The sequence below is a fragment of the Cyclopterus lumpus genome, chromosome 20 (assembly GCF_009769545.1).
Source record: "Cyclopterus lumpus isolate fCycLum1 chromosome 20, fCycLum1.pri, whole genome shotgun sequence".
Classification (NCBI taxonomy): Eukaryota; Metazoa; Chordata; class Actinopteri; order Perciformes; family Cyclopteridae; genus Cyclopterus; species Cyclopterus lumpus.
The window spans coordinates 20,143,421-20,161,952 of NC_046985.1; the positions used below are offsets into that span (position 1 = coordinate 20,143,421).

Below are 18,532 nucleotides of genomic sequence, written 5' to 3' on the forward strand. Positions count from 1 at the left end.
TCTTCTCTTGTTTTGTTCATTTCAGATCGATGTACAGTCCAATATAAGTGGCACCAATTGTAATCTAAGTCAGTGCTACAATCATGGTTGAGTTATACTGTTATATATTATATTCTATCATTTTCAACAGTAGTTGTTAGAGCCATATATTTTGTTTTGATTACAAATCATGTTATTTGATTTATTGATTTTGATGTTATATTTATATTTGAAATGATGCTTTTCTTTGGGAATTATCAGCTGGTATAAGAGGAAGGGGCGGGACTGAGTCAAGTTGTATTTTTGTTATCTAGAACGGGACATCGGGACAGTCTTTGACCTCACGTTATAGCTCACCTTATAGATCATAGACTTATGATGTTGTTAAGTTTGATAACTAATCCCTCCAGTGTGTCCTGGGTCTTCCCCGGGGTCTCCTCCCAGTTGGACATGCTGGAAAACCTCTAATGGAGACATCCTGATTAGATGCCTTAACCACCTCAGCTGACTCCTTTTGACACAAAGGAGTAGCGCCTCAACTCCAAGTTCCCTCGTGATGTTCGAGCTCCTTACCCTATCTCTAAGGCTGAGCCCTGCCCCTAGAAAGTAAACTCATCTCCTTACCCTATCTCTAAGGCTGAGCCCTGCCCCTAGAAAGTAAACTCATCTCCTTACCCTATCTCTAAGGCCGAGCCCTGCCCCCCCTAGAAAGGGAACTCATCTCCTTACCCTATCTCTAAGGCTGAGCCCTGCCCCTAGAAAGTAAACTCATCTCCTTACCCTATTTTTTAAGGCTGAGCCCTGCCCCCCTAGAAAGGGAACTCATCTCCTTACCCTATCTCTAAGGCTGAGCCCTGCCCCTAGAAAGGGAACTCATCTCCTTACCCTATCTCTAAGGCTGAGCCCTGCCCCCCTAGAAAGGGAACTCATCTCCTTACCCTATCTCTAAGGCTGAGCCCTGCCCCTAGAAAGTAAACTCATCTCCTTACCCTATCTCTAAGGCTGAGCCCTGCCCCCCTAGAAAGGGAACTCATCTCCTTACCCTATCTCTAAGGCTGAGCCCTGCCCCCCTAGAAAGGGAACTCATCTCCTTACCCTATCTCTAAGGCTGAGCCCTGCCCCCCTAGAAAGTAAACTCATCTCCTTTCCCTATCTCTAAGACTGAGCCCTGCCCACCTAGAGAGGAAACTCATCTCCTTTCCCTATCTCTAAGGCTGAGCCCTGCCCCCCTAGAAAGGGAACTCATCTCCTTACCCTATCTCTAAGGCTGAGCCCTGCCCCTAGAAAGTAAACTCATCTCCTTACCCTATCTCTAAGGCTGAGCCCTGCCCCCCTAGAAAGGGAACTCATCTCCTTACCCTATCTCTAAGGCTGAGCCCTGCCCCTAGAAAGTAAACTCATCTCCTTACCCTATGTCTAAGGCCAAACCCTGCCCCCCTAGAAAGTAAACTCATCTCCTTTCCCTATCTCTAAGGCTGAGCCCTGCCCCCCTAGAAAGGGAACTCATCTCCTTACCCTATCTCTAAGGCTGAGCCCTGCCCCTAGAAAGTAAACTCATCTCCTTACCCTATCTCTAAGGCTGAGCCCTGCCCCCCTAGAAAGGGAACTCATCTCCTTACCCTATCTCTAAGACTGAGCCCTGCCCCCCTAGAAAGGGAACTCATCTCCTTACCCTATCTCTAAGGCTGAGCCCTGCCCCCCTAGAAAGGGAACTCATCTCCTTACCCTATCTCTAAGGCTGAGCCATGCCCCCCTAGAAAGGGAACTCATCTCCTTACCCTATCTCTAATGCTGAGCCTTACCAGAGTTCATTACCATAGGTGAGGGTTGGAACGTAGACCGACCAGTAAATTGAGATCTGAATTGACATCTGCAAACAGCAGAGAGTATACGAACACAGCTCTTACTGCAGGCGTACAGAGACCAGATGGCCCGTTGCAATGTGTCCGGCACCCCATACTCCCACAGCACCCTCCACAAAAAACCCTGAGGAACCCTGTCGAAAGCCTTCTCCAGGTCCACAAAGCACATGTAGACTGGTTGGGCAAACTCCCAGGACCCCTCAAGTAGTCTTGCGAGGGTAAAGAGCTGGTCCACTGTTCCACGACCGGGACGGAATCCGCACTCTTCCTCTTGAATCTGAGGTTCGACCAACAGTCAGAGCCTCCCTTACAGCACCCTGGCATAAGCTTTCCCCGGAGGCTGAGTAGTGTGATACCACGATAGTTCGAGCACACTCTCCGGTCCCCCTTCTTGAAAATGGGAACCACCCCCCTGGTCTGCTAGTCCATGGGCACTGTTCACGACCTCCATACGACATTGAAGAGGCGTGTCAACCAAGACAGCCCAACAATGTCCATGAAATAATTCTTGGACAGTGAATTCATGTATTAGGATTCCGATCATATTGGGCTCTTGTATTGTTTATTTTCTTTGCCTTTATTTCTTATGTTAGTGGGCACGTTTGCTCAAAAGATTTGACCTTTTTCTCGTCATGGCGCCTCACATTACCTCTTTCAATAATCGGCACGGTCTCTGAAATGTTAGGTTTGAAAAGAAAATCGCTCCTACTGTGAACTGTACAGCCTAAACAATTTCTATAATTTCCTTGTGTTAAAAATTATGCCAAAGCAGCTAGTACTGAAAAGTACCAGTACATGTATTGAGCAATAGTGGGAATTGCAGAGGGAAACCAGTAGGTTTGAAAACCAATTGGGGTGGAACACCGGCTGCAGCCAATCAGGCAAGGGGGCTTAAAGCTGAACCAGAACTTTTCAGACAGAGGGTAAATACATGAGAGAAATTAAGGGTTTTTGTAACGCCATTGCATGCAAACATTTTCTAGTAGAAATCAATATATGAACCTGAAAATGGGAATAACTGCAGTATGTACACTTATAGAGGGAAACACTTTTAAAACTTTTGAAAAACTCAAAAGAGAATTTAATTTAGGAAACAGGGACCTCTTCAGATATTTACAGCTAACACACTTCTACAATACAGAAATTAAAAAAGGAATATCAGCAGAAGGTAATGAAGTGATCGAAGTGTTGACAGGTGCCTACAAACAAACCCCCTCAAAGTTGGTCTCCAAACTGTACAGTAGTTTACAAAAACGAATCGGAAGTAACACACTATATATAAAACTGAAATGGGAAGTAGAACTGAACATCAAACTGTCGAATAGTGATTGGCATTCCATGTGTACAACGCAACAGACGTCCACTAGTTCTAGAAAATGGAGGGAATTTGGGTGGAAGAACCTAATCCTCTTTTTTATTACACCACACATATATAAACAATTAGGTAAAGAGCAGCCATGCTGGAGAGAGTGTGGGCAGATGAATGCCAACCACTCACAACTCCAAACATACTGGGACCAAGTCATTCAGACTCTGGAGGAGGTCTTAAACTATAAGATCCCCAGGGACCGACGGATCGTTTATCTGGGACTAATACATGGTGATCTAATCCATAAGAACAACTATCTATATAAAATCTTGATACTGGCAGTTAAAAAGACCATCACAAGGAGCTGGATTAAAAGTGACCCCCCAAGCCAAGGACAGTGGCTGGACATTGTTGAGGAAATACACAATATGGAAAAAATACTCATTTTCTAAGGTTACAATCTGGGACCCATGAGCAGCGCTGGGAGAAGTGGATTCAAGGGATTAAGTGACCAGAAAAGAAGGGTCCTAAATAGTGTAAAGAGCGATTGTTGACCCCCTATTGTTTTTCATTTTCTTCATTTATCTATTTATTTATTTTAATCTTCTTTTTTGTCATTTACAATGTTTTGTCGCGTTCTTTGTTACTTGAAATAAAAAGTTTAAAAAAAAAAGAAAATGGGCATTATATGTCACCTTTAATATGCTATTTGGCTGCATAAGGCTGTTTTTTCCAGTTTAATCTACAGAATGAGGAGAATATTCAGGAAAGTTATGCAGCAGGCAAGGTTTTCAAAGAATATTCCATGTGGTAGCCTTCGTTTAAGACCTCCATCCATTTTTGAGAATAAGTAATAATGGCAACCTGACTTATCCTCTGTTGCATTTTGACTGTACTATCAGAGTCTGAAAACAAACAGCGCCATACATCACTAGGCCAAATTAATATTGGTTAGCTTAGTGAAAGTAAAGATCAGTCAGTGACCATGAAGCTCAGTCTAACCAAAGTCCCTGCTGCACTCTTTGGTGATTTTTCTCCTCCGTGTCTTTTGCCTGATGTTGTTCTCAATTCATCTCACACCTTTCCAAGGACACAATGAGTCCCAGGCTAACTTAAGCCCATTGATTTTCACAAGGTGATTCATAGGTGGCTTGTGTGTCAGGGCGGACTTGATTGTCTGAGGGGGGCTGCACAGTGCCACTTTAATGAGAGTGGTGACACCGGCAGAGAAGAAAGCACCCCACCTACCAAAGGGATGAGCCGCTAATATACAGCAGCTGTTTTACTTAGAGAAATATACAGAACTTAGAGCATTAATATAACAGCAATACAAAGATTATCTATGTGCTTTGTTGAAATAGGCTGTGTGCATATTAATGCATGTGAGCGTGTCCTACTGGTTAGCTCATGGCCGCTCTGCACTGCTCTCATACGGCGCTTACAGCTGATAATGCCGTCCCGACCAACAGCCAACAGGCACTGTTAGCCCCATAAGCTTTCAATTCAATTCAGTTTATTTTGTATAGCCCAAAATCACAAATCACAAACTCCCCTCAGAGGGCTTTACAATCTGTACACATAGACATCCTTGACCTTTGACCTCACATCCAATACTCCTTCTGTTTCATGGATTGTGGAGGTCTGGATCATGGTCCATGCCTACTACCATTTATTCATAATTTCTGTCATATTCATATAATGTGTTGTAACTCTGTAACTCTGTTCATCTGGTCACATGACATCTGTTCATCTGTCCATCCGGGGAGAGGGATCCTCCTCTGTTGCTCTAGTGAAGGTTTCTTCACTTTTTTCCCTGAAAGGTTTTTTCTATTTTTGGGGAGTTTTTCCTGATCCGATGTGAGGTCAAAGGTCAGGGATGTCGTATGTGTACAGATTGTAAAGCCCTCTGAGGCAAATTTGTGATTTGTGATATTGGGCTATAGAAAATAAACTGAATTGAATTGTTGTGTTACAAATGGGCAACAACTGCAATTATTTGTGCATCCCTGTGTTGCCCAATGACAACGAAGGATCCTTGAACCTTGACGTAAATGACCAAATTCCACCAATACGATCCTACAATAACCAGACAGTAGATCCTATTTATATTCATGTAGAGCTATGGAAGTACATTGTGTAGCTTTATTTTGTTCACCTGCTATTTTGCAGTAATGAAAGGTTTGTCAAGCCGTTCTTTGAACAGTATTTACCATTGATGTTGGGCTATATAAAATAAACTGAATTGAATTGAACACGGGGGAGTTGGTGGAGAACTCCCTATGTAAATATAAATGTATTTTTCTAAGCTAAGGAAAACATAAGGATTCTCAGTTTCAGGTGATGACAGTTATGAATATTATATTCACTATATGCCAATAACCCCCCCTACATGTTGCACACTGTCTCTTTAAAGTATCAAAACAAATACTTGACCCTAACTGATGAATGATCTTATATGACATTATTAGACAGGTGCAGCTAGTTTGAACTATTTTATATACAGTTAGTCCAGTGGTGAGAAAATATGATCCTGAATACACTAAATGTGTATTCATTATGATGATGGGTGTGGGTAAGCAGAGTATTTATTTGATATTTATCAATATAGCTGACGGTGGCATAACACACATCCTCTGTTACCATGGCGCCGCGAACGGCCGCCTCGGTGATTTGGTGCTCCTTGTTTTTTGTTGTTTTTGTCTGTAACTCTGTTTTTTGACATTTTATTCTATGTCTCGTCTGCACTTTGTTGATTGTTTATTTGTTGTCTACTGTTGTTGCTTGTTGTTGTTTGTTATGTTTAACGTCCTATGTTGCACCACCCACCACACTAAGTTCCTTGTAGGTGTAAACCTACTTGGCTATTAAAAAAGTTTCTGATTTCTGATTTACAGTCAACTTCTTTTTTTGCCATTTACTTGGGAAGGTAGTCCTCATGTTCCCTTCACAATAAGAGGGGTCCTGAGAACCTTTGGCCTACAGTGTATCAACAGACCTAAATATCATCTTAAATAAAGTGAATATTTAAAAGTCATTTCCCATTCACGCAGCTATGTGCATTATTAGCCAAAAATATGTAGTTTGGGGAAAACAAGATAGTTGACAAGCTTTTAGTTTTTTCTCAAGCTGTCGTCATAAGTCTGAGATCATAACACAACTCATGTTGAGAAGGACTCGCCACCTAGAAAGAGGATGAACTTGTCTGATGTTCCATCTGTAAGTAGTTACACATTTAGGTTGGAGGAGTTTGGCATTGCTAGAATATTAAAACAGTTTTGGTTGTTGCTACATTTGAATCCATGCAATAATTATCTGGACAGCTCTATTCCCAAATCAAAGATGTGGTTTTCAATATATTTTATTATTATTATTATTATTTTAGGACAACAGAAGAACATTTACAATATTTAGGGAAAACAGTAGTATTCCTAGGAGTATAAGTATAAGTAGTTAGAATAACAATGTCAGGGTGGACATAGAGATGAGAAAAAAAATATCTGTTTAAAATTGCAAATAAAATTGATACACGTCATGTATAAAGCAGACTAAAGCAATACATGGTGTGTGTTTGTGTGGCTTTGTTTCCTTATTATGATTAATATGAGTCTTCTGGCTTGACTGGAATCAGATTCTGTAAAACCCCATCCCTATGTTTGGGTAACCTTTTTTCTATTGGCCGATAGGATCTTCTATGCCCCCCCCCCCCCCCCCCCCCCCCCCCCCCCCCCCTCCTGCTGTGTATCTGTGCTTTGACTCTTTGAGCTCTGGGTATCAGGCAGACGGTCTAACTGGCCCTGATCCACCTGCAGACTTCAGCTGCTGGACTCACCTTGGAGTGGCCAGACCCCACGTCTGGATTTCAGAGATGCGTTTGGAAGTCCCCGACACGTAGAGAACTTTCAGGGACCTGGAGAAGCAGAGCGGCAGCTTCTGTGTTCACAACTTCCTTCAACATCAGCAACAACGTGTAGCTCCGCTACATCTTTCTCTTGTAAGCGTTTCCTCTCCAGCCAGCAACATTTCACCCAAAAGCAGACAACCGGATCGTCCTGCGCTCACGCGGCTGGTCGGCAGGAAGCGGCTCGTGGCAGCAGGGGTCCTAGGGGTTGTAATGGTTCTGGTTCTGGTCATCCTCATCCCGGTCCTGGTAAACTCAGCGGGGTCGGCGGCGCACTACGAGATGCTTGGTACCTGTAGGATGGTGTGCGACCCCTACGGAACCAAGTCTCCGACCAGCACCGTCACGACGGACACGGTCCGAGACAACCGCCTCGTAGAGTCTTTACCCACTTTTATCCAAGGTCCGAGAGGGGAACCGGGTCGTCCGGGTAAGACGGGTCCGAGGGGACCTCCCGGTGAGCCAGGTCCTCCCGGACCAGCGGGGCCACCGGGAGAGAAGGGTGTACCGGGTAGATCTGGGTTACCGGGACCTCCGGGACCCAGCGCAGCTGCCGGAGCGATCAGCGCGGCCACCTACAGCACTGTGCCCAAGATCGCCTTTTACGCGGGGCTGAAGAAGCAACACGAGGGCTACGAGGTGCTGAAGTTCGACGACGTGGTGACCAACCTGGGGAACCACTACGACCCGACCACCGGCAAGTTCACGTGCTCCATCCCTGGGATTTATTTCTTCACTTACCACGTCTTGATGCGCGGAGGGGACGGCACGAGCATGTGGGCCGATCTGTGCAAAAACAACCAGGTAACACATCCCACACAGCTGGAGGTCCACGCGCGTTTCATCCACTGGTGTTCCGGTTCCTTCACGGTGCAGTCTGCACATCCCTCAGGCAGCGATCAGCATGTAACATCGGTGTAGTATAAAGGGTGTGCGTGTGTGTGTGTGTGTGTGTGTGTGCGTGTGTGTGCGTGCGCGCGTGTGTGTGCGTGCGTGTGCGCGTGTGCGCGTGTGTGTGTTGGTGGAAACAGGGAACTGATACCTAAAAGAATGAGAGGAGACAGGGTCACTAGAGGTCGGTGGGCTTATTGCGACAGAAAGGAGGGCTCGTTTGTCTCTACCCACACGGGAAGATGAACACGGTGGACATGTTGACAATATGTCAGCCTGTGAACTGAATACTTCAGGACAGCAGTGCTGCAGGAGCCCACGAGCTAGTTTCACATTTCAATCAGAACAAGTGGCATTAATCAGTGATCTCAACATTTATCCATCTTTACAGCAAATCACGGTGGACAGTCAGGTAATTGTAATATCTCCTGCATTACTATTAGTACAGAACTCTTCATAAATAGTTGTAAATAAGTATATGCAAGTGTATATATATATATATATATATATATATATATATATATATATATATATATATATATATATATATATATATATATATATATATGACATTATAATTCACAATTATTTGTAAATGAAATAAGGGAAGATGTGAAATAACTCTACACAATATCTCCACATTACAGCAAAGCCTAATATAAAGTAGAATCATTTATGATCAAATACAGTGCAAAAAGTAGGAATGAGTAAGTTGAATAATAAAAGTGAAGCCCGAGGATGGGCAGAGGCCCTCTGCTGCCTGCTGTCTCCTCATCACAGTGTCCTGCTCTCCAGTGATCCGCCTGTCAGCAGCACATCTAATCCGCGTGTTGCAGCGTCGCTCCAGCGAGCTGTCAGCCTGCTGCTGGAGCGACGCTGCGGCCGAACATGGCCGACATGTCCGGGTCGAAGCAGCGGAGCGGCACCCATGACAAATCAGGCTGCTGAAAGACGTGTTTCAATTAGGACGACTGCTGAGCCCCGCCTCACACACGATGGACACTTAATGAAAGAGCCCTTCGCCTTTATTTTCATCCATATTGAAATCACTTGATTTAATTGAAAGAAGTTGTTTTCCATCTTACGAGTATTTATTTTAATTGTATGAATTCATTCTCTAAATTTAATTATGTGCAGTGATCAACTGTGTTCAGTGCTTTTTCAAGAAACAATTTCACAGAAATCATTTCCACAAAGAAAATTCAATCACCCACCGGCATATTGTTTCACTTGTTTTTGATAAAAAAACTAGTGAAAGCGCAGGGAATGTTCTCCCTTTTTTAATAACATCTGAAGACATCTGCCTGTCAATTCACTGCATATGAAAAATTACATTTTGTAGGTGTCTCCAACAGAGACAGAGATGTTATTTTATTTAAAGCTATTCTCTGATGGTGTAATAGTTTCCATGTAAGTATAGTAATATGTTTTATAACAATAATGATAATATATAAGCCACTGCTATCAGATGAGATTTATCCTGATAAGTCATTCTTTAGTAACCTATAATTATTGGCATTATTTGGCATCACCACGAAATCACCGGCTGCCCAGAAGACCGCCTTTTATTGTGCTACATTATGTAAATAGTTGATCTTAGTCTTTGTCCCGTCCTCGGTGTGCATGCTCCATCCACCTAAATGCTGATGCTCCTGTTTAATTAACCACTGCACTTTTTCAAACCAACTAATAAAGACACATTTCATTCAAATGAAATACGTCCTTATTTATATATGTAGAATATAATTATATGCCAATCAAATAAATAAAACATTATAAATCTGACAGGCAAATCTGCTGCATAATGAGGACTTGCTAATTGCCCATAAGGCTCATAATACCTTAAGTAAAACATTTTTGTATGCAGAACTAGTAATGGACTGTTTTTTTACATACTGCTACTTAAGTAAGTGATCTGAATACTTCTTCCACCACCACAAGGGAAAAAACCTTAGAAAATAGAAGGATGAGTGGTGAATAACGCCAAGGGCCCCACCAGCTGGAGAGGTGTCAATCGTGCATCTTTCATATTTTATGACCCCACAGTCCATGTGCTCACACCGCTGTGTAAGAGTCGTGGTTGACCCGGTGATTGGTGCTGCATTATGGAGCCGATCCCAGCTGACATTAAGTGAGAGGCACCGGTCGGGGGACCGGCCGCTCTCCTCATTTATACATGTTGTCTGCTCGCATCTCAGGTGGGACGGACTATAATGTCAGAATCATACAGGGACAAAACTAGACTGATGTTGAATTTAAAATGATAAAATATAATAAAACTATTCTGAATGTCCTAAAATAATTTGATGCAACGATCAATCCCTGTATCTCTTCAGAATCAGAATTGTTTATTTGCCAAGTACGTTGCACATACAAGGAATTTGGCATTGTAAATAACAGTAAAAAGATATAGAATAATACAATACAAATACAAATAAAAACAATCAACAGTGCAATAATCGAGACATAATTGAAAGATAAATAAACTAGAACGGGCACTCGGTAGAGCGCATACCTTCGCCGCAGCCACTTTTTGGTACTTGGCATGAGAGTGTGGGGAACAGTAAATTGGTGTAACTTGATACCAGATATTGTGGTAAACATCACAAAAGAATTATGTATGAACATCAGCCTTGATTTGGTACATCACACGATTGGGCATTAAGTTCTGAACATTTTGGCATTAAGTTCTGAACATTTGGGCATTAAGTTCTGAACATTTTGGCATTAGTATCATGCAAATTAGACACAAATTAAAAACGCTATGGTAAAAAGATGATTTTGACATTTTTATGATTTTGACCTTTGTATGCATGAGAGGGTGGGGAACAGAACAGTGAACATTTTGGTGCTGTTTTCATGCAAATCGGATAAGAATTGACTGTTATGACAAACCCCGCACATTTTGCAAGGTCGTGACCCCCCTGACCTTCGACCCTCAACCGCTAAGAAGGGTTATGACGTCATTGTATCATGTCGCATATCACAAGATCGGGCATTGAATTCTGAACATTTTGGCATTAGTTGCATGCCAATTGGATAAAAATTTACCGCGTTATGATAGAAATATGATTTTGACCTTTTCATGACCTTGACCTTTACCTTGGCCTTTGACCCGATCGCTCCCAAATCTAATCAAATGGTCCCCGGATAACAGCCAATCATCCCACCAAATTTCATGCGATTTGGTTTAATACTTTTTGAGTTATGCGAATAACAAACACATATTTACAAATAAATACACAGCGATCAAAACATTACCTCCGCAAAAGTACTTTGCGAAGGTAACAACAAACTTTAACTTTGTGTATTTTATAGTGTGCATTTTACTTCATGTGTTTATATCTGTGAACTCACATGAATATCATCTTACAATTCATTCAGATATTACCATTAACACATGCAGCGTTATTGCTTGTCGCAGTTTAAATAAATAATAATTAAGACAAATAAAAGATATGTAGCAATTATTAATAACTCAAGTCGTAAAAAAAGAATGATATCTTCAACCATAAGACACCATTAGATTAAGAAAGATCATTTTACTTTAGATTGAATTTAGGACGCTAGGCTACCCAATCTTGAAAAATAGGGAAAAAATAAAATAAATAAAGAACATGATGAAGAGTACAATGAATAACGACCAAACAGAAGAAAAGGATTGAATGTAAACAGCGTCATCGTTTGACATTTATACATTAGATTTATGCATCATTCAGTAGCTGAGAGTTTGAGAAGCAGGGACGATTATGAAGCTATTTTTTTACATTTCATGTCATTTAGCTGACGCTTTTATCCAAAGCGACTTACAATAAGTGCATTAAACCATGAGTCAAAACTCAGAACAACAAGAATCAAGAAAGTACAATTTCTTCAATAAAGTTAAACTACAAAGTGCTATCGGTAAGAGACATTTAAGTGCTACTAAAGTGTTAAACTACAAAGTGCTATCAGGAAGAGACATTTAAATCCTACACCTCCCCAGTCACCCACGGTGTCCCCCAAGGTTCTGTGATTAGTCCCCTCCTCTTCATCATTTAAATCCTTCCCCTTGGACAAATCATCCGTAGTCATGGTCTTGACTTCCATTGCTACGCTGACGACACAAAACTTTACTTCTCCTCCAAGACCATCACCTCAGTCACCCACTCCACTCTCACCACTTGTCTCACTGATATAAAATTATGGATGCAATAGAACTTTCTGAAACTCAACTGCAATAAATCTGAAATACTCATCATCGGCCCTAACTCCCTCACCCCAGACCTTCTCTCTCAACATTGATGGCTCCATCGTCACCCTCCTTCTCAGCTGCTGCACCCCCCCCCCCCTCTGGAACGCCCTCCCCATCCACATCCGTCAGGCTCCCACCCTTTCAGCATTCAAGCAAGCCCTCAAACCCACCTCTTCAAACTCGCCTTCACCTGACTTACTCCTGCACCCTACCCTCCACTACATGACTCACCCCTGCACCCTACCCTCCACTACATGACTCACCCCTGCACCCTACCCTCCACTACATGACTCACCCCTGCACCCTACCCTCCACTACATGACTCACCCCTGCACCCTACCCTCCACTACCTGACTCACTCCTGCACCCTACCCTCCACTACCTGACTCACCCTACCCTCCACTAACTGACTCACCCCTGCACCCTACCCTCCACTAACTGACTCACCCCTGCACCCTACCCTCCACTAACTGACTCACCCCTGCACCCTACCCTCCACTACCTGACTCACTCCTGCACCCTACCCTCCACTGCCTGACTCACTCCTGCACCCTACCCTCTACTACCTGACTCACCACTGCACCCTACCCTCCACTACATGACTCACCCCTGCACCCTACCCTCCACTACCTGACTCACTCCTGCACCCTACCCTCCACTACATGACTCACCACTGCACCCTACTCTCCACTACCTGACTCACCACTGCACCCTACACTCCACTACCTGACTCACCCCTGCACCCTACCCTCCACTACATGGCTCACCCCTGCACCCTACCCTCCACTACCTGACTTACTCCTGCACCCTACCCTCCACTGCCTGACTCACTCCTGCACCCTACCCTCCACTACCTGACTCACCCCTGCACCCTACCCTCCACTACCTGACTCACTCCTGCACCCTACCCTCCACTAACTGACTCACTCCTGCACCCTACCCTCCACTACCTGACTTACTCCTGCACCCTACCCTCCACTACCTGACTCACTCCTGCACCCTACCCTCAACTACATGACTCACCCCTGCACCCTACCCTCAACTACATGACTCACTCCTGCACCTTATTAACTCTGCTTCTTCCCCGGAGTCGATGTGACTTCACGTCTTATAGGGTCCATTGGACCTGGAGGTGTCTGATGCTGGTGAACCGGTCTCGCGTTGGCCCTGCTGATGCCCCGCCCCCCCTCCTCTCTACCTCCTTCTGTTTCATGGATTGGAGTTCCATTCATACATTGTCATATTCATGTAATGTGTATATGTAACTCTGTAACTCTGTTCATTCTGTACACATGACATCTATTGCTTCTGTCCATCCGGGGAGAGGGATCCTCCTCTGTTGCTCTCTTGAAGGTTTCTTCCTTTTTTTCCCTGTGAAAGGTTATTTTTGGGGAGTTTTTCCTGATTCGATGTGAGGTCAAAGGTCAGTGATGTCATCTGTGTACAGATTGTAAAGCCCTCTGAGGCAAATTTGTAATTTGTGATATTGGGCTATAGAAAATAAACTGAATTGAATTGAATTAAAAAGCTGATGAAGCTCTACAATAAGGTGTTTCAGAAAGGTTGTCATACCATCCATTATCACTGGAGAAAACACAATATTCACAATATGCAGAAGCAACATTAAAAGATGCCAGTACTCATCCTCTCTCTGGACTAGATCACCAAATATCAAAATGGTGACCAACCTGGGGTCACCAAATGACTCTATTGTACGAGACAGTTCTTTGGCAGTTATAAAGTTCTCCAGCACATACTCCAGTACAAGTTTGACCTCAAACTGTGCTACTCCTTCTAAAATGTCGTGCATAATTATCAGCCATGTTGAAATAATGCAGAGAGTTCAATAAACATGAACGCTTCACACCAAAAACACGAGTTAGTTGTGGATTTGTTTTTATGGTATGGCAATGGTCTACATGTATGTCTTTGGTTCGTAATATTACAGTTTCTTCTTCACAAAATATAGTTTGGAAAGCACCTTTCTCAATGACACAAAAACGACAGCAATTCCGAGCACTGAACGATTCAACAAACCCAAAAATTCCATGTATGCCAAGATTAGCTCCGGTGAACGTGGGAACTTTAATCCCATCAGTTTCAAGCACTTTCAGGTCATTGCCAATTGGCTGAAGTATGGTGTCAAACCCATAGGTTTTAATGTCCTGGACATGAAAAAGTGCACACAGGTGTATGTTGACTAAAGACAAATTCAACTTTGGAGGAAAACTTCTCAATGTAGCGCCCAATTTATGTACACCTTTTTTGGATCCCAATGGGTTTGCTGTCTCAAAGTCATCATAAAATAATTGAATTTGCAATGCACCATTTTCATTAGAAAAAAGAGGATGTCCCTTCATGTACAATCTATCTTTCAAATCGAAATATAAACCGTCCTTGGGAGTGTAGCTACATGTAAACATGTCACTGAGGTTTGGATTTATTAGAATATACTGCAATGTTTCTAGAATTGGAATATAGGAACATTTGTCAGTTACAAAATCTTGAGACTGAGCATTATCTGCAACAACCTCACCGTCTACAATATCATCAGTTTCGACTTCATGCTCAATTTCCTGAGCATGTTTTAAATGTTTCCTGAAGCCCGAAAAGGTATAAAAAACATGGCAACATCCTGCCTGAGCACATTTCAGGTGAAGCGATTTACCAAGGCAGAAACCATGAATCAATCGCATATGCCTCAAAAGCATGTTGGTACTCCCAAAATTAGTCTTGCAAACAAAACAGATCACACGCATCATATCAAATAAGACAAGTTATTGCCCACCCTGTGTGTCAATGTGTTTATTAACTACTGTAGAAGTCTAGCTGGCCTTGAAGAGTTCATCGAAGTTCATCGAAAGCACCAAGAGAACAAGTTGACTTGCATGGTACCTCCTTGTCCAGAACGATGAAAAATGCTTGGATGGTGCTCCTCTTCATCCCAACGGCAAGTAGATAGGGCTGAGTGATGCTGTTGATGTTATCAACATGAGCTTGGATGCTTGTTCCACTCTGAAAGTAAAAGAATGTGCAACAGTTAAAACATTGAAAAGCACAGGTCAAAATGGTTTAAATATCTTTGGTTCAATATCTTAAATTATTACTGTAGGTATATATACAAAAAGTTTAGAACGGTCTCACACAAGGGATATAATACAGATGGCACAGGCATGCCTGATACATTTAAAGTATAATTTCATAAACATTACCTTAGAGTTCCTGGATTCTGTCATAAGATCAACTAAAATGAAATAAAAATTATAAATACAATACAAACTTTCATGAACACAACAAGATGCTTTTCAGCGTTGGTTGCGGACACCTTGCTCGGTCTTTTCCGACCTTGGGCTGAGGGAGGAATTAGGTGGAGGAGGATGATAATGGAAGACATGTCACTGTCCCACCCTGTACATAGAAACAAGAAAGCACAATGTTATATAATGGTGCTATAATCTTAAAATACAAAAATACAATTCCTTTAAAGCTACAGCTGAACCAAGAAAAATGTACACATGAATAAGTCAAAGACCTAGACGAAATCAAACTACCAGCGGTGTCAGGATCTGTAGTGTTGTCGTGTTTCCTGTTTTATTTTGAAGTCCTTGTCTCTCGTGTCCTCTGTTTCTCTGCACTTCCTGTCCCTGTGATTGTCTGCCCTGTCCCTGATTGTTTCCTCCTGTGTCCAATCACCTGCACCAGCCCTCTGTATTTAAGTCCTGTTGGTGTCATTCCCCTTTGTCGGTTCGCCTGGTCTAGATCGTGGAAGATCTTGTGTGTGAGACTGTTTTGAATCCTGTTTTTGAATCCTGTTGAGCAATAAAGTTGCTTTTCCCACGTTGACGGCGTTTGGGTCCTGTGTTTGTAGCTGCGCACATAACAGAACGAACCGACCAACGATGGACCCAGCCTACAACCCCTTCGAAGGGACCCGCTTGGCCTATGGGGGCCCTCGTAGCCTGCAGAAGGGGAACTACAACCCCCATAGGGTCTTGGCACCAGACCCCTTCGAAGGGACCCGCTTGGCCTATGGGGGCCCTCGTAGCCTGCAGAAGGGGAACTACAACCCCCATAGGGTCTCGACACCAGACCCCTTCAACGGGACCCGTTGGGCTCGTAGCCCCAGTGGCAGAGGTCACGCAGGCCCAGCCCCGGAGTGGGGGGCGCAAACCTCCGGACCGCGTCGTTGGAGGGTTCCGGCTGCCGCCTCTGTGCCGCAGACTACTCCGGTTCCCGCAGTCGCCTCCGTGCTGCAGCCCTCGCCTGTTCCTGTTGCCGCCTCCGTGTTCCGGCCAACCCCAACTTCCTGTGACCTATCGGACTTCCGGCCGGCCCTTGCTTCCTTTGCCTTGTCCCAGGACGCTCTCCGGGACATGATGGAGTCCCTCCAAGCGTTAAACAGGGTCCTGCTTCGGCCGCAGTCTACGGCGGTTCCTGCTAACGCTGCGCCGCAGTCAACGCCGGTTCCTGCCGACGCTGTGCCACAGTCAACGCCGGTTCCTGCCGATGCTGCGCCGCTGTCCACGCCGGTTCCTGCCGATGCTGTCCCGTCGGTGCCGCGGCCGATCCCAGTTCCCCGTGTCCCGTCGGCGCCCCGGCCGATCCCAGCTCCCCGTGTCCCATCGGCGCCCCGGCCGATCCGAGCTCCTCGTGTCCCGTCGGCGCCCCGGCCGACCCCAGCTCCTCGTGTCCCGTCGGCGCCCCGGCCGACCCCAGCTCCTCCTGCCCGTCCTCCGGAGCAGGTCAGTCCTCCTGGTGGGCGTCCTCCGGCCCGTCCCCCGGACTTCTTCTGCCAGGCTTTTGGTCCCGCCTCCGGCTCCCCTCCACCCACCCTGGGGGACTGTGTTGGGACGTCTGGAATCCGCCCCTTGAGTGGGGGGGGTTATGTCAGGATCTGTAGTGTTGTCGTGTTTCCTGTTTTATTTTGAAGTCCTTGTCCCTAGTGTCCTCTGTTTCTCTGCACTTCCTGTGATTGTCTGCTCTGTCCCTGATTGTTTCCTCCTGTGTCCAATCACCTGCACCAGCCCTCTGTATTTAAGTCATGTTCGTGTCATTCCCCTTTGTTGGTTCGTCTTGTCTAGATCGTGGAAGATCTTGTGTGTGTGTGAGACTTTTGAATCCTGTTTTTGTATCCTGTTGAGCAATAAAGTTGCTTTTCCCACGTTGACGGCGTTTGGGTCCTGTAGCTGCGCACATAACAAGCGGCAAGAGTGGCATCCATTTAATTTTCATTTGACGAAGCTTCAGCGCAATGAATCAGTTCTTCAAGGTCACTTGTGGTCGGGAGAGCTTTGCTCTGCTGGATGAACATTTTCTTTAAATGTAAAACCTAGATAGAGAAATACTTGATTAATGTAATATTTCATTACACAAATTGGTCTTTTAGGCTTGGACTAATAGAGCTGGAACCAACCTCTCCAAAAACTTGGCAGCTACATCTTCTCCAAACTGCAGGAGCAAGTCTTGCTCAATCTGCAAAAGATAAAATACATACCAAGAAAAAACTTACGGTGAGGTACCTCACAAAAGTTAGTGAAAAAGGTCCAGATGAAAACATCAATATCGGTTCAAGTGTACGATATGATTTACTTTGCCGCCAGACAGCCTATTGTGACAGGGAAACACTATTTTCCTTCTGATTTCACTGATGCAGTTTGGTTGGTTTGGAGAGAGCGATATTTGGCTTACATGACGGCTCTGGAAATATTCTTAACAGAGTGTACACTTTCACTGATTTTTTTAAATGGACCTTTTTTAAGTGTCTAAAATATCTTTTGTTGCTAACCCGATCCACAGGAGTACATTGTTTAGTTTCTGGGCTGGTCCCATTAAAACATTCATTTACATTTGTACTGTATATTTCACTTAGTATTTTTTTAAATACTCAATTACCAGGCCTTTGACATCTTTGAAGCGTTTGAGGATTTCTCTTCATTGAACACCATATTATGACGGTATTCAAATGTCATCTTCATCTTCTGTATAATAGTAGCCTCATCAGCAGAATACTTCATGAGCGAAATGGCCTCCTTGCATTGCTCGTCACTAAGGGTCATCTCAGGACTAAATGAGGCATCTCTTCTAGCTGTTGGCCCTCCACTAGTCTGACGCGATGACCCCCTGACCTCTGATGACGCACTCTTCCTCTGGATGGTTTTTAGCCTCCATGCTAAATAACCAGTGCCACTTTCACTGTCGTAGAAATGTTCCTTTAAAATATTAATAAAAGAGGACCATTAGTTATGAAAACCGCAACAGTTGGTTAAAAATTATGAAATTGGATAAATGTAATACAGGATTATTTGTGTGATCTAAATTCTTTGGACACTGGGATATTTGGAAATAGCTATTCATCAGTT

The 18,532-nt window shown here is 44.0% G+C and overlaps 1 protein-coding gene across 1 annotated transcript in view; it reads left to right on the forward strand.

Annotated features, from left to right (window-relative positions):
- Positions 1–6,932: 6,932 nt before the first annotated feature.
- The window catches only part of c1ql3a (complement component 1, q subcomponent-like 3a), a 35,968-nt gene continuing 24,368 nt past the window's right edge, over positions 6,933–18,532 (forward strand). Inside the window, exon 1 of the mRNA XM_034560202.1 lies at positions 6,933–7,852. Within this exon, the coding sequence (XP_034416093.1) occupies positions 7,262–7,852 (591 nt within the window). The 5' untranslated portion in view covers positions 6,933–7,261. The remainder of the gene's footprint in view (positions 7,853–18,532) is intronic.